General features: G+C 40.8%; 1 protein-coding gene across 6 annotated transcripts in view; it reads right to left on the bottom strand.

Annotated features, from left to right (window-relative positions):
* UNC5D (unc-5 netrin receptor D) overlaps positions 1 to 15,586 on the bottom strand; it is a gene marked incomplete at both ends in the record, with an annotated part of 506,783 nt that overhangs the window by 89,543 nt on the left and 401,654 nt on the right. For all 6 annotated transcript variants that reach the window (XM_080928792.1, XM_080928793.1, XM_080928794.1 and 3 more), the window contains one exon: positions 15,413 to 15,577. In XM_080928792.1, coding sequence (XP_080784918.1) covers positions 15,413 to 15,577 — 165 coding nt within the window. The remainder of the gene's footprint in view (positions 1 to 15,412; positions 15,578 to 15,586) is intronic.

The raw sequence follows: 15,586 nt of genomic DNA, 5'->3' as shown, positions 1-15,586 counted from the left end.
TTTATAAATGATACATTTTTCTCCGATTTGCAGGCGACATGGATTATGGGGAAGCCCGTTTTTCCTTTTGCATACCAATTTTTATATTTGCCTCCTTTTGAAATATTTCCATATAATGATTATTTTATTTACGAATATATTTTTCTCTCCAGTTCGCTAGCATATTTTTTTCCCCTGTTGCTCCTGCTAGATTCTTATCTGCATGATAAGTGCAGGGAACTTGCAGCCTGCTCCTTTAAACGTTCAGTAAGCAGCCTGCTCAGGTAAGAAATGCCATTTCACTCCACACGAAGACAGAAAAATGAACCAAGAAATACATATTTAAAGGGATCCTGCACTGGGTTTGCAATAATATCGGCCTGGATGTAAACTCCCAATCTGCCTTTTCCTGCGGCTATGGGTGAGGTGTTTTGAGCAGTTTGGATTTGGGTTTTTGTTTTCTCTCTTATCTCTGTGCTGTTTCACTCTATGGAGAAGTTATCACTGTATATGCAGCAAGCTGGGGAGATGTGTGTGAGCGGGAAAAGCCACTCAGATGGACCTCGGAAGTCAGAGGCAGCTGAGGGATCTGGGATCTTGCTTCCCAAAGTTCTCTGCCCACCAAGCACTCTTGGGCCCTGACTCCCACCTGAATCTCATACTGACACCTGAGGCTTCCTTGGTTTTTCCCAGAGCCCTTTTCTTTCTTTCCTCCTGTTCCACGTCAGGACAAACACCACTGCCCTGTAGAAGGCGCCGTACATGCAGAAGGCAGAAAGTGTAGAGCACTTTCAAGGTGCTAGGATTGAAGACTTTGCACAGTCTCCTGCATTCACGGGGTGGATGGCCCTCTCACCATCCTCTTGAGGGGACACTGTGAGACTCCACAGGTCAAAATGGTTGGTGATCATTCACAGAGTCACATCGGTTGGGCTGTAAGAGATTACCTTCCCCAGGCTTGCTCTCTGTGAGTCTGAAGGTCAGCCATCCCGAGTGAGGACTATGGATGGTGGATTAGGGTTTTAACAGAATCAAACACAGCATGCTACACATTTTAGAACTTCATAAATATTTTCTGACTGACTGCTCAGCAACCCCTCCCAGGCAGAGAAGCTGCTGTGGTCAGAGTTTGCCCAGGAATTTCTAGTAACTTAACCCGCTTCTGAGTTTCATATTGATCTTGGCTCAGAGTTCTTTCAGTACGTAAGTGCAATGTGTTTTGTGTGTTTAGCTGTCTGACCTGTTCCAGGGGCAGATTTTACAAGCTAGATGCAAACCCTCCACCTGGATGCGGAACATTTAATGCTGGGGAGAATGACATAGCAGCAGATACTGTCTTCAAACGAACAATTTCTGGGGAAGACAATGTATTACTTATATTGACACGCTTTCTCAAGATTTTCATTCAGGTTTCAAAGAACACGTGCATGTCCCTTGCTGCACAGATTCGACACATTTCCCGAAGAGCAAGCAGGTGGCAGCTTGGAAAGCCCAGATGCTAAGGCCCCGCTCTCAAGGATTAGAAGCATAGCTGAACCCACTTTGGTGGGTTCAGCTGAGCTTCCATTTGGTAGCTGTAAAGCATCTGAAAGCATTCGACTCAGCCAGTCACTGAGAGACCAGCAGACCAGGGCTAAGAGGCCTAAACGCAACACAGTGCTGAGATGGGAGACACCCGTTTACAACTGAGGCTAAACTCAGCAGTAGTTTTCTTTTGAACCACGAGAAAGGGCATTAAACTGGGACCCCCTTAAAGACAGGTGAAATACAGGATGAAGTCTCAGAAAAACTCAACGGATATAACCAAGCTGTGAGAAAAGTGGGGTGGTTGAATTCTAGAGGGGATAGCTCTGAAGTAAGTGATCATGGCTCTGAGAAGCTAAGGGTTAAGATCTGGAGACAAAGACATTGCCACAAGTGCAATGAGGCAGGATCCTTGCATTTCCCTCTGGCCCAGCCCCAGTACAAACTGGTACAAATACGGCAGATTTGGGGGATGACCTGGTCTTGATCTCTAAGGGTTTCACATGCCTTCCATGTGACTTTATTCCTCCTACAGTAAGCCAGGCACAGAAATGCCTTCAGGGTTTCCTTCCCAGGTTTAAGTGGGATGGTTCAGGACCATGAAGCACAGGATTGCTCCAGGTTTGGCTTACTACCTGCAATAAATGGCTGAAGCAAATTCCCCATGTGATGATGGCTTTGAACCCATCCGTTCATGATGTTTGTTTGTTGGTTTTTGCTACTGCTTGGAGACAGAGTCCAAAGCCAGGTCAGGAACGTCACTCATTTGGTCTTAGGTTTCTGCTATAATGAGAGCAAACTGAGTCAGAGCTTAGTTTCTTGCTATGTAGAAGAATGGAATCCAGCAGTTCTCTAGGGACCCTTTGCTTCCGTCTACCCACTGTTAGTCTTCCGGAGCGCAACCCATGATATGGAAACAAAAGCCATTCATACTGGTTTCCTGCTGCAGTGTCTAAATGCCTCAAAAGGCCACAGTTCTACCAGCCAGCATGTCTGTCAGCATCTCACAGAAGAAACTGCAAAGCTCTGGAGCTGAAATACACCAGTCTCCTGGCATTAGCATCAGAATTAGGTTCTGCTGTGTTTTGTAAAAGAAGAATACCTTGAAAAAAAAAAGCTGCCAGAGCACAGTGTTTTCCTTGGTAAAGCACTGAACCTGACACAGGCCCCCTGTGCACTAAAGGCCATCTACTGACCTCGGCAACTTTGAAGGCTTGGCTCATTCCACAGGGCAGCTTTATTCTCTTTGCATAATCTTTCTATCCCAAAGCCCAAGGCCAGGAAACAACTTGGCCTTGGTCAACCAAATCCTCTCCACTTTAATTTCGCCCTCTCCAAAGGCCATATTCAAATGCCCTCCTAGTAAATTAATATCCATTAGGACCATGGTTCTTAATGTTGGCTGCACATCAGAATCACCTGGGGAGCTTTGAAAATAAACACCCATACCTAGGCCCTACTCCAAGAGCTCTTGATTAATTAGAGTCTGTGTTTTTTTTTTTTTTTTTTTTTTTTTTTTTTTTTTGGTGATTACAACTACTTCCTGGCAAGAAATCAGGGGACCCCGTGTGGTCAACACCAGTCAGTGTCTGCTTCCCTGGGGCTGTGAGGCGGCAGCACAGAGACAGGTCTGAGAAAATTAGTTTTCTATTTGACAAGCATTGCTACAGTGAAATTTGGAGCCAGCAGTGGCTAAGCAGTAGTGAGGGAATTCACAGCCACTTCCCAAGGTCTGACTTAAACCCTGGGAGGCTAAAAGGATGGAAGGAAATTGATGGTACCTAATTGTAACGCTGCCTTATTTAGAAGCGTATCTTCAAAGAATCGCGTTTGCTGTTTACTTACTAAGCAGCCTAGATAGGCACAAAGGAAGAGAAAGATTTACAGACAGAGGATTAAGACTGCTAATGTTCTGGGATCTTCTTTAGTTTTGACTTATATAATATTAAATATACATACATATGCTTATATATGTGGTAGCATGAAAATATAGGGAATTTCCAGTCAGTCGAGTCATCATTTTCATGTAGAAAATTCATAGCTTAATGTTCTGCTTTCTGCCTTTGTCATTTACTACAGTGGAAATACAGTTTTGTGACTCCCACCCCCTGCCAGTATGTGTGTGTATAAAGGTGTATATGAGAGGAGGGGAGGGATGGGAAGCAGGAGGGAGGGAGGGAGCACATTTTTACTTTTGGTGATGATTCTTTCTCTTCTCCCTTAATTTAGTCCTTGATTCCTTCCTCCCCATTCTGTTTCCCAAGGCATTTCCATAGAATCCATTGTTCTTGAGAGCTATTTCTAAAGCTACCCATTGGCACCTAGCCCCTACTAGAAACCAAATGTAGCCAGCCTTAAGCAACCCACGTTCATTCTGGGGACTGGAGGGAGCAGGTATAAGGAAGCAGCAGCCCTGGACAGATGGAACTCCAACCCCGCAATTCTTCAGAGGCTGTGGACTGGGATTCTCTGGACCCTCTGACCCTTGGTTACAAACCCTACCCTCAGTTTCTGCTTGGCCTCTGAGTCGCCTCCGATCAGTACAAGGGACAGCAGCTCTTTCCCCAGACTTCAAGCCATGCATGTCACTACTGACAAAATTTCATGTTCTTTTACTTGATTTCCTTTTCCAAATACCAGTTTCATTTGCTTTTTTGTACAGTATATTCTTTGGAATCTTTTATGACCCAAAGATATGTCTATTGAAGCTTTCCCTGTAATCCACTCTGCGAATCTTTTGAACTCACATCTTTCAGTTTACCAAATGTGAAATAATCTGTTTTTTTTTTTTTTGCAAAATCCTTGCTGTTTTCTTATTTGTTACAACAATTTCTAGCCTCGGCAAGCAATATTTAACCTATGTCCTTTGCCAAATTAGACCATAGCCTACCGTTTTGCTTTTGAGGTCTCAGCCCAACCACTATGAATTCGAATCTAGAGCTCCTCAACTAAACTAGTGTAACTGTGTTTATGATGAATCTATTAGCTCTTTAACTCCATTGTACGCTTCATTTAAGTTCACGGCATTGCCTCTCTTTGGGACATCCCTTTCACTACAGTTCCCCAGAAAAGCCTCCTGCTTCAGAGATGTAGATGGTGGCATCTCTGGAGATTCCATCACTAGTAGGCATTACTCTCCTCAGTTGGGATACTTCACAGTCAATAAAATACAGAATAATGTTTTTTAAACCTAATGAGTTCATACATTTAGATTTTCTATATTTTGCACTCATGTTTGGCTGTCATTTACAGGTCCCTAGAATGAACCATGCAAGGGAGTGTTGAGTCTGTTGAGTCTATGAGGTATTGTAAGGGTAGAATCATAAGAAGAGAAGGCTAGGCAGGTGATGCAGTCGGCAAGCACCCCGAATAAATGTGAGGACCTAAGTCTGGATCCCTAGGATCACGTATATGTTGGGTGGGCACTGTGGCCCACTTGCAATCCCAGCATGTGGGACTGGATATCTGGAGCAAGCTGGAGAGATAGATTAGCCAAATGGATGAGCTTCAGGTTCAAGTGAGAGACCTTGCCTCAATAAATGAATGGAGGAGTGATCCGGGAAGATGCTTGATTTGATCTTGAGCCTATCTGCTGCCCCAACCCCTCCCATACATGCACACATACTCAAATACATACCCAAGCATGCTACAAACACACACAATTGCAAAACAAAATGGATCACTCAGAGGAGCTGATTAAAAGATGCTTCATTATTTGCAGATGGTGGAAAAGAGAGGCCAGAATTATTGATTATCAGTGAGTGTGTTTCATTTGCTCAAGCATCACCTCTTTGCCAATACCAAGAAATAATTATCAGCCCATTTTATGCCCTATGAATGCTGCCCAAGGCTGGAGGAAGTCCCAGGGCCTTCCTGAAAGCCTGCATTAGCACTGAAGATAATTGGACAAATAGGAGGCCTGCTTGACATTGGACACATCACAGTGCCTGGGTGTCAGGCAAATGCTGATTGGACAGGGAAGGATTCTGGTATCCTGATGTTCAAACACACAGAAATGCAGGTGCCAGTATTTGTGTGCACTCTGAACTGGTCTAATGAGCAGAATGGAAGAATGGGAGACTCTTCTTATTGGATGTGTGTGTGCACGCTTGCATCTGAATCCCTCATTGTGCTTTCCAGAAAGGGGGAGAAGGTCACATATTTACCCTATCAATAGATGGGACAGAGCCTCCCTTTCTTACTCACAACTCCTGCCAGCTTCCCAACATTAGTAGGTGAAAAGCAGTTCCATTGGTATCTTCCAACTAAGAATTATCCCAGATCACAGGATGATAGTTAGGTGAAGACAGTGGGCACTGCCACAGATAGCTCATGCATGCCATACATGGTGACAATGGCTGTAGCCTGCCCTCTGCTATAGTTCATATTAGTGTTCATTTAAGAAGTGAGATTTCCTCCCCTCCTTTATTTGAATACTGTATCTAAGATCTGAATACTTGTCTTTCATAGCCATTCTCTCAAGTAGTGTTTCCATATTTTATTTTTATCTAAATCCTTTACATTTGTAGCCTCCATGTCAACATGTTTTATAAGTTATTCATATATAATTGTGCTTAGTTAGAATATGGTTCCAACATGTCCTCACCTTATGCAGAGTGATCAGCATGTCTATTACCTGATGTGTCTATCATTTTTTTAATATGAGAAGATTCAAAATACCCTTACTTAACTACTTTGAAGCAGCACATCTTTTTGCTGGCTATTGCCATGTTAACATCAGATCCTTTTCTTCTCAGTTATAACATGGCGTGCGTAAGCCATCTCTGCAGTTCCCTACTGCCCATAACCTTTGGTGACCATTTTGTGGCCACACAATCAAATATGATAGAGCCATTAAAAAGCCAAAATATTGTCACCTGCAGCAGTAGATGGACTTAAAGATCACTGTTGGACAGTGAAATAAGCTAGTAACAGAAAGCCAGGTGGCCCATGACTTCATTCATTTGAAAACATTCGAGTTTTCACAATGCTCCTTCCATTTGCAGTCAGTCTGTGTTTCAGTTTGTTTCTCTGATGGTACTTACGTTCCAAGATTTCTACAAAGCCTTTCCATAATTTCTGTAACCTTTGAACTCCAAACTGGTTTCTAAGTGGCCTAATGCTTCCCTCTGTTCTCAGGGCAGATGAATACTAAACTCCCCTTCTGGGGCAGAAATGCTTTACCATGATCACCTTGTGTTTGTCTGCAATAAGAGGCGGCACCCATTCAAAAGTAGACACAGGCTGATATACTACTCAGTGGGTGAGGAGTGGGCTATCTCAAAGAATAGCGTGCATTGTATCCTCTATGCAAAAAAAAAAAAAAAAAAAAAAAAAAACTAATCAAGCAAAACACCAAAAATGGATCAAAATGTCCACAGAAAAGGAGCACTTAAGATAGATGTAATATACAGATATTTTAAGTATTAATCAACATCCTAGAAAAATTAGCATATTGAATAAATTATTAATTGTATTTCATGTTCATTTCAGAGTTGTTCACAATGAAAAAACAAGACACAGACAGAATTTAAATGCCCACTGATAAATTGCTACAGAAAATGCTGTGGACAGCTGGTAGACTTTGAAATACATATGCATAGATGTGGTATAGCATATAGACACATTACAGAATGCTGTTTAAGCTTTGCAGAAGAGTCACTGGCAATGTCAGGTAAGAATGTGGAGACCCTATGCTAAATGAAGTAAGACAGCCACAGACAGACAAATACTACATGGTTGGTTTTCCATGTGGAATCTAAAAATATCAAACTCAGACCAGAAAGGGAAGTGTTGCTGCTGGCCCTAGTGGTGTTTTAGTGTGGTTAGATCAGGAAGTTCTGGAAAGAAATGCCCTGCATTGTGACTGTAGTCAATATCATACTGTGCATTGGAAATTCGCAGAGAGTGGATCTTATAAGAGGTGCTGAGTATGCTAATTAGCTACTAATGGTATTTCACAAGAACTCATGTAGCAAACATTCAGGCTTTAGATTAGAAATAACTGCTTTTACCTGATAGCCTCACCAGACTCCAGGGGAAATCTGGAATGCAGTGGAGGGTGGTGGAAGGCTATAGTGACTTAGGCTGCTTAAATATCTGACACTTGTTATGGGTGAGAGAACTTGGCTCACAAAGAACTTCTTCACGAGAAACTGTGATCTGAGGAGCCCCAGTTCAAACATCCTCTCTCACCCTTTTCCCATTTTGTGATTTTTTTCTGAGCCATCCTCCTGCCACAATTTTCCTAAGGGTAGAATCACAGGCCGGTTCCATCAAGGACAGTCACTCTTGCTCTTGAAACTACTCCAGTCCTTATAATAGCCACATAGTTACTTTTACAAACCGAGCAGCTAGTCTTTCCATGATTATTGCCAAGGACAGAAACTGAATAAAACAAGAACTTTAAGTATCTCTGGACTGATTTAGTGCTAAGTGTTACATCACAAGCAATAAAATGGTCATCAGGTAGCTTTTAATAATAAGTGTTGTGTTACACACACACACACATAATATATATATTATATATAATATATATAATAAATAAATAAATATATATATATATATATATGTATATATTTATTCCTTAATTGGGATCCCAAATGAGTCTATTGTCCTGTTTCACTACGATTGGGCAATTTATTTCTCAATTAAAAGTTGCTTTTTTCCTAATATCCAATTATCTGTGAGTGCATACCATGTGTGCTCTTTTGTAGCTGGGTTACCTCACTCAGGAAGTTTTTAAAAGTTGCTCTGTTCTCTGTGAAATGGCCTCTCAAACGTTTAACTTTATGTGTGAAAAAATGAGATTAACTTCTTAAAATAATACAAAACCTCTGAATTCTGAATTTTCAGTGGTGTCTTACTCATATTATATATGTGTTTGTATACACACCCATATATAGAGATCAATATAAAATGTCTAAGATTATTTTAAACTTTCAGACTCAGAGCATCCATGGAGCTTAAATATTATTGTGTGCTTATTTCACAGGATGCAATATCACGATTCTTGCCCATGGTCACAGCTGGTTAACAAAACATCTGAACTGATACCACAGAATCGTGACTTGTAGCTCAAATATGTTTACTATCTATTGTGTTTTTCTAAGTGATATTGGTAATTTTCCATTCCATCTAACACTAACATTGTTATGAAATGAACATCTGAGACTACTCGCATCTCTTTTTCCTGGATGACATCATTCTGGAGAAGTCTCAAAGGGGAAGGAAGTCATGATATTGGCATCTTCATGGGTCACTGTTTCAAGTCCTCTGGAAGACACACATATCTTTAATAGGTGATCAAAGGAAGGAAGTAGAACCAGAATACAAGATGTCCTCGATTTCCATTCATGTGCTTCCTTCAGCACACCCTGGAGGCTACTGAATTTTGTAGAATAGACTGCTCTGTTTTAAATCACCCCTGCCACTGAGTACTTACCATTTCTTTCATAGCCCAAGAAGTCTGTGAGTTCAGTTATTAAATCTTTCTTCAGTCCAGATGAATATTTCTTAGCAGAGAGTTTTGTGGTGTTGAATTTTAAACTAATTACACTGTTAATGTCGATACTTTAATTCAGAGAACTAATCTTTTTTTTTTTTTTTTTTTTTTTTTGACAAGTCTAGATGCTGGAAAATCCTCTAAAAGAAGAGGACCATGGCTATCAGCAGCTACTGAAAGCTAAGGAATACACAAACAAATAAAAAAGACATCAAGAATGCTAATTTGATCCCTCCTTCCATACCATAACAAAGGGCTTTTGAGTTTATGTTGAAAAATGAGGAATGGCTTCGTACAGTTCTTTTGCTGTCAAATTGTTAGAAAGCAGGTTCTTCCCGAGACTCTGCAAGCCAGGGTGTCCCTCTCCTGGTATGCCTATGAATCAGCCCGGCTGGAAATGCCTTCTTTCTCCTGAGCTTTCCCCTTAATATGCCTAACTATTGTCAGCATGATAAAATGACAGAGCTGGGTATGGCCTTTAAAGTCAGTCACCTGTCCCATTTCCTGCTAGGGACTACATCCTTAGGTCAAATTAAGTCTGTAAAATTGAGAGACATTCATTTAGTGACTTACCAGAAGTGCTGAGGAAGGGTGAATTTTAAGAATACTCACAAACTATGCATCAGAAGGGGAGAGAGCAGAGAAGTCAACTCTCAGCTGTGCTAGAGCACAGACTATTGGGGAATGAAAAAGGAGGTGAGCATGGGAAATGTCCTGGTGACAAAAGGCACTTTAAATATTTCAGAGCTAGCTGGTAAGAAGGGGGAGACCATGGGAAGCATACAACAATTATGGTCCACTGGGAAAAAGGTCTATCCTTATTTAGAAAGAGGATTACTTCCTAAAACAACCCAACACATTTTACAAAAAAAAGGCAAGATAAAAAACATATGTATTGAATAGATAATAAAAGAGGTTTTATGGTCATTCTTTGCACAGTTTGTTTATTTTACCCTTTTTATGCTCAATTCTACCTAGGATATCCTAGGATGTGGCACATTAAGTGGGGGTTTTCTTCTCATAAAGCAAAAGGCAAAAAGGAAAAAAAGTTTCAGCTTCTAGAATTTCACGTAATTCTTTCATTATGACACTTGAGGACTGAAATGTTTACGTTGCATTTTCTTCTTAAATTAAACATAATGGAAACTTGAGCCTGCAGTCATTCAACTGTCTCCTGGAAACTTATGATATACTGATCTTCTTATGGGGTGTCCCATAATGGGACAATGTTTGCTGGGGTATGGGGGGGAATTTTTGTTACTAACTGGCCTAACGACTACCTGTGTGACCAGATCTTCATCCTTATGACTCCTGTGTGTCTGAAACATCACATCCACATGTGCTTTGTAGTGAAGACAAAGGCAACTGTGAATTAATCATTTGTCATGCAGGAAGGCAAACTACTAAGTTTTTTCTTCAAAAGGGAGCACCTAGTCAGCACTATTAATATGAGCTGCTGCTGTATTTTTTACTTGTTTGCAGTGTAGGAGGTAGAATCCAAGGCCTCACTCTCACATGCTAGGCAAACATTCAAGCATGGAGACGTCGCCTCTTTGTACTAGTACACATGAAATGGGAGGGTTTCTTTCTATTTTACAACTACTTGGGAAGAATTTGCAAGCTATGGGATACTTTAGGGCCACTTAAGAATACATTGTATTAGGATGGTATCTTGGTGATATCAGTTTTATGTCTTTGCTACATAGACTTCCTGCCGGGACTAAGCAGCTAGGCAGTGAACCGTGTTCTGAAATTTAAACAAGTCTAATTTTAATATTAGTCCTAAATCTTTGCCCACAGAAAGACGTAGATGAGTTTGGTGTTGGTAAAGAGAAGCTCGTCTACTATAATCTTATATAAAAAATAGTTGTTCTGTATAAATCACAGGCAGAAGAAAAGAGGATAAAAATACTTTAAACTATTCTAGAATAAAATGTCTCTTATCCAGTGGCCTAAACAATGGGAAGGGGTGGTAATTACTGTAATAGATAACAATGAGATCAGAGAAAACTCTTAACAAGCAGCCATTATTTTCATGTGATTGCAGCTTCACCCTTTCAGGAGTTTCTTCTGGGTCATTTAAGTGGATGGTTCAATAAGGAAAGTGGTTGTATTATTAGCTGGGCCTTGGGAATGTTTGTTTGCCTCACTATTGTATGGATGCCATTATCTTAGATGTGGCTTAAAAAGTATCCATTCAAACTTTTCTTATCAATGTGCCTATCAGAAGTGAAAACAAACTGCCATTTAGCCTAATTGTCATTCCCCAAGCTGCCAATATTGAAGTGACCTATGTTCTGTCTTCACAAGATGAATAGATTAGTTTGCAGGTAGCATCGCCTGGAAGATTTCCCCTTCCTTTAAGTCCTCAGCAGCATTTCTCTGGCTTTAGTCACACCACACATCTAGAGGCTAATCCCTTCTTCTGAAGCAGATCCACTTAATCTTCTCAAGCCAATGCCTTCCTTTTTTTCTTTTCATTGGAATAAAAAGCCACTGAGAAGGTGGCTCCAGTCCCATAGGATCAATCTAAACAGCCACCATTTAATCTTTCTGTTCCTGTCCACGGGCACACAGGTTATGTCATACTGGCTGTGATTCTCAAATAGGTTGCTGAGATGAAAGGATAGAGGTCAGGCAGCTACAAGGTCTTGTTTAAGCCCAGAAAGCATGGCCATCCAAGTCCTCCTTTAAGAAACCGTGGCCATACCCATCTTCCTTCCCTGCCTGTCATGTCCGTAATGATCTTACTTCCCTGAAATGGCCATTTTCAACCAGAAAAGGATCAGTTGTCCAGTTTATGCTTGAGATTTGGATCCACAGATTCACCTCTCTCGGCAAAAGCTGTCCAGTCTTACTCTCTCTAGCCATGAGGCATTTATTGTCTTTTTAATACCATTTAGGTGTGGCCGTCTCTGAGAGCATCCCTCTGAGGCTCTGCGATTCAGCCACAAGTGACCAAGCAACAATCGTACCCAAATATTAAAGTGATCATTCAGAGCTGGCAGCTCCGTCTGGAGGAGAGAGACAGGGAGGGGGAAGAGAGCCCTCAGAGATTCAGATACTTAGTTGAAGGCTACAGAGAATCAAATCATTGAAGGTCATCCAAGAGCTGAACAATGTCATTGTCAAACCTCCAAAAGAAGGTGCCATAGGGTTATGCTTGGCACATAAGGAAAAAAAATAGTATGAAGGAAATTCCCATGCTGAACCATGACCTAGATCCTTCAGCTAAGCTGCTGTTTTGCAAAGCTGTAGCCAAATGCTATTTTAATCAAAGCCAACCTTTCTTGGTGCAACCCCAAGAGCACAGCAGTCTCACCAAGAGCTTGTGACAGTATGAAAGAGAACCATGGAGTAACCCTGATAATCATTTACCTGGACTGCTGTTCTGCTTCCTACAGAGACAGTGAAATTGTACTCATTCTGTGAACAGTGTCTGGAAAGACAGGATAGATCCTGCTGCCCTGGCCAGCCAACCTTCCCAATTGGTAAGCAGATTGCAGATCCGGCTCATCCTCCTCATAACTACTCACTTCCCCACCTTTTACACTAAAACCAGTGGTTACTGTAGTCCTCACAGTTCTAAACATATTTCAGATACCCTAATACATATATATGAAGGCAAAAGATTCTGTTGATGAAAATCCCTTAGTGCAGTAAAGAGAGAGAATGTCAGGGAAATAGCTCATCTTGCATTTTCAGCTTATGGGGATTTAACAGAGGACCCACCTCCACAGCTGAGTGGAGCACAGCCTGGGTGTCTTTCTGGCTATTTTACTTTCATTATAGCAAAATGCAAACTGAGGAATCAGGTATTTGCCTCTGTTTCATTAAACTATACATTGTCGGTGTTCAGGGGGGAAAAGCTTTGTTCAATCAATAAATTACTTAGAGCCACTGTCTGAAATATGGCCCAAAACTGCCCAAATACAAAAGACTACTCCTTTTTTAAAAAATCCCAAGTACATTTACATTTATGATGAGCAATGGTATGTATACACTTGGCCAAGAACTGCCAGCTTTCTGGTTTGTCAGAGTGTTGGTGATGGCGCTAACTTTTTAATCTTGAGACCCAGTAAATCACATGGCACTTTGACATAAGTAGTCCTCATCAATCAGTTAATTACTTACAGAGAAGGAAAACACCGATCCTACCAGAAGTGATAGGGAATTGTCCTCGCAGACACTTTCTGAACTGAAATACTAGCTCTTCCTGCCTTTTGGCCTTTGACCTGCAACATCACATCTTGTTGCTTTGGTAGCAGTTAGTCGAACATTGGACTTGACACTGGGACTCTGAGATTTCTGGGCTTGTTGGACTTCAAAGCTTCAATTTACTTCTATTTCTTCAACCTTCAACCTTCCTCTTTCCTTCCCTAAGATCCTCCCCTTACTCTCAGTTCATTATGTATGTGTTGATGAATTCAATTACTCATTTATTTTTACTTGGCATCTTGTGATAATGTCTCCCTCTGTAGTCTATCTGTTCTGTAAAGTGGGATCTACTCTTATCAGTCCACTCTCAGTGCTGATTATTCCTTTCTGCATTAGACGGACTCTTCCTCAGCTGGTAAATTAGTATGAATCATGGCACATATACAAGTTAAAATCACCCATGCAGTAACCTTTATTTCTTACATTAAGTGCTAAGCACTATGTCTCCCATGAATAACTATCAGATTACATCATAGACCGCTAAGCCAAAAGTCATATATTCAAGCCCAACATTTAATTTATAAGAATGTTTATAACCACCGTTATCTGAAATTCAAATAGAAGCCACATTTCTATAGCGCCATCATCTTTTAGAAGATATGTGACATCCATAATCCTAACCGTATCACTTCAAAAACCTTTCTGTAAGGTGAAAAAGCAATAACACGTCTTGATCCAGGATCCAGAAAGGCATCCTGATATTCACAAGTTGTCAGAAACACATGTCTTTAACTATCTTACTAATGAGTGTATGCAGAAGTAGATGGTTGGTATGCATTTAATGGAGAACCCAAAAGTTTCCACGCTGATCTTTTTGACTATATTATCTGTGATCATCACCCCTTGCATGGGGTTTGACATGTGGGGGAATAAAGGTCAATGTGAGTATCAGTGTGTTAACTTTAATGCACTAGCCATTCTAAACAATATATGAAGCATGCAGATTTATTCTGAAAATTCAATTGTTAGTATGTATGTACTTGCCTTCACAAATACCCAGGCACATGAATGTAAGGAAATAGATTGACCAGAATTATTTCATTCACAGTGTCACTTTCCCTAAGGAAAAGTAGCATAGACTCCACAAGTGACTGTGGCCAACTAAGATGTGGCATTTCTTTGCTGGATAACATGCCAGGAGGATCCAAGTAAGCAATCTAGTTCTAGAGGACATGGATGGCCCCAGTCTCATTTTTGAGGAACCATAAAATACCAATACAACTTATTTCATTTGAGTTGAAATTATTTGATTACATACTCTCTTCTATGAAAGATTCAGATGGGTCCTGTCAACATATGCCTCTGCTAATAACTGAAGGTGGATATAAGATTTTTGGTACTTATAGTGAAAGAAGTCAAGTGAGTTGGCTGGAATCATGATGCTAGTAAATGAAACTGAATGTTAAAATGAGTTCTCCTTAACTGGATAAAATCCTTTCATACTTTTCAAACCTCACCAAAGAATAACGTGGAGGTAGTAACAATGTCATATTAGAAATAAGACAAATGCCTGGGGATTGAGAGATGAACATTCCATTCCCTACTCTACCAGACCAATGTGAAACAAAACTTCTACCATAAAGAACTTCTCATTCATGAAACCACCATGGAACTTCTCATTTATCCTCCCTCTACCATGGGCCAAATGCAGTTGCAATGCTTTCCTTGCCAGAGAAGCCTGTGCCTTCAGAGATATATTAAGTGATTTAAAGTTTTATAAAGTTTTTCAGTCGCAGGAACCAGTAACTGGGTTTCACTGAACTTAGAAGTGGTTGCTTTCAAAAGACTTAAATTTTAAAAGTTTCTTCTCTGGAAGTATTGCCTGATAAGGTTGTAATAAAATATTTGAAATGACTCTATCTGACCTAAGGATGTGGTCCAGTAATAGGGAACTAATCTGGTATTCATAAGCACTAACCTTTTATCCTCTGAACATCACAGGATTAAAAACAAAAACAAAATCAATAACTCTATCTGTACCAAAAAACAAATGTACTCATGTGCTTCTCAGTGCTGTGTGTGTGTGTGTGTGTGTGTGTGTGTGTGTGTGTGTGTGTACTTTCATTTCTGCTTACTGACTTCCTGATGTTTTACTAAACCCAGGTAATAGTTAGGGCATTCTTCTGGAAACATGTGGAAATATGCACATTACCACAAACACAGAGGACATCAAATAGGCAGTGTTACCTAAAATGCAGAGCCCATCCGTGCAGTTTTCAGATTCCTGGCTGAGACCTTCACAGAACTTGCCTCCATTTCTCGGCGGTGGAGCTGTGCACTCGCGGATGCGAAGGTGTTCACACTCTGGGCTGCAGACTGACCATTCACTCCACACTTCCCAGCTGCCATCCACTTCAAAGG

Source organism: Micromys minutus (genome assembly GCF_963924665.1).
Source record: "Micromys minutus genome assembly, chromosome: 14".
NCBI lineage: Eukaryota > Metazoa > Chordata > Mammalia > Rodentia > Muridae > Micromys > Micromys minutus.
This window is presented reverse-complemented; position numbering and strand designations above follow the sequence as displayed.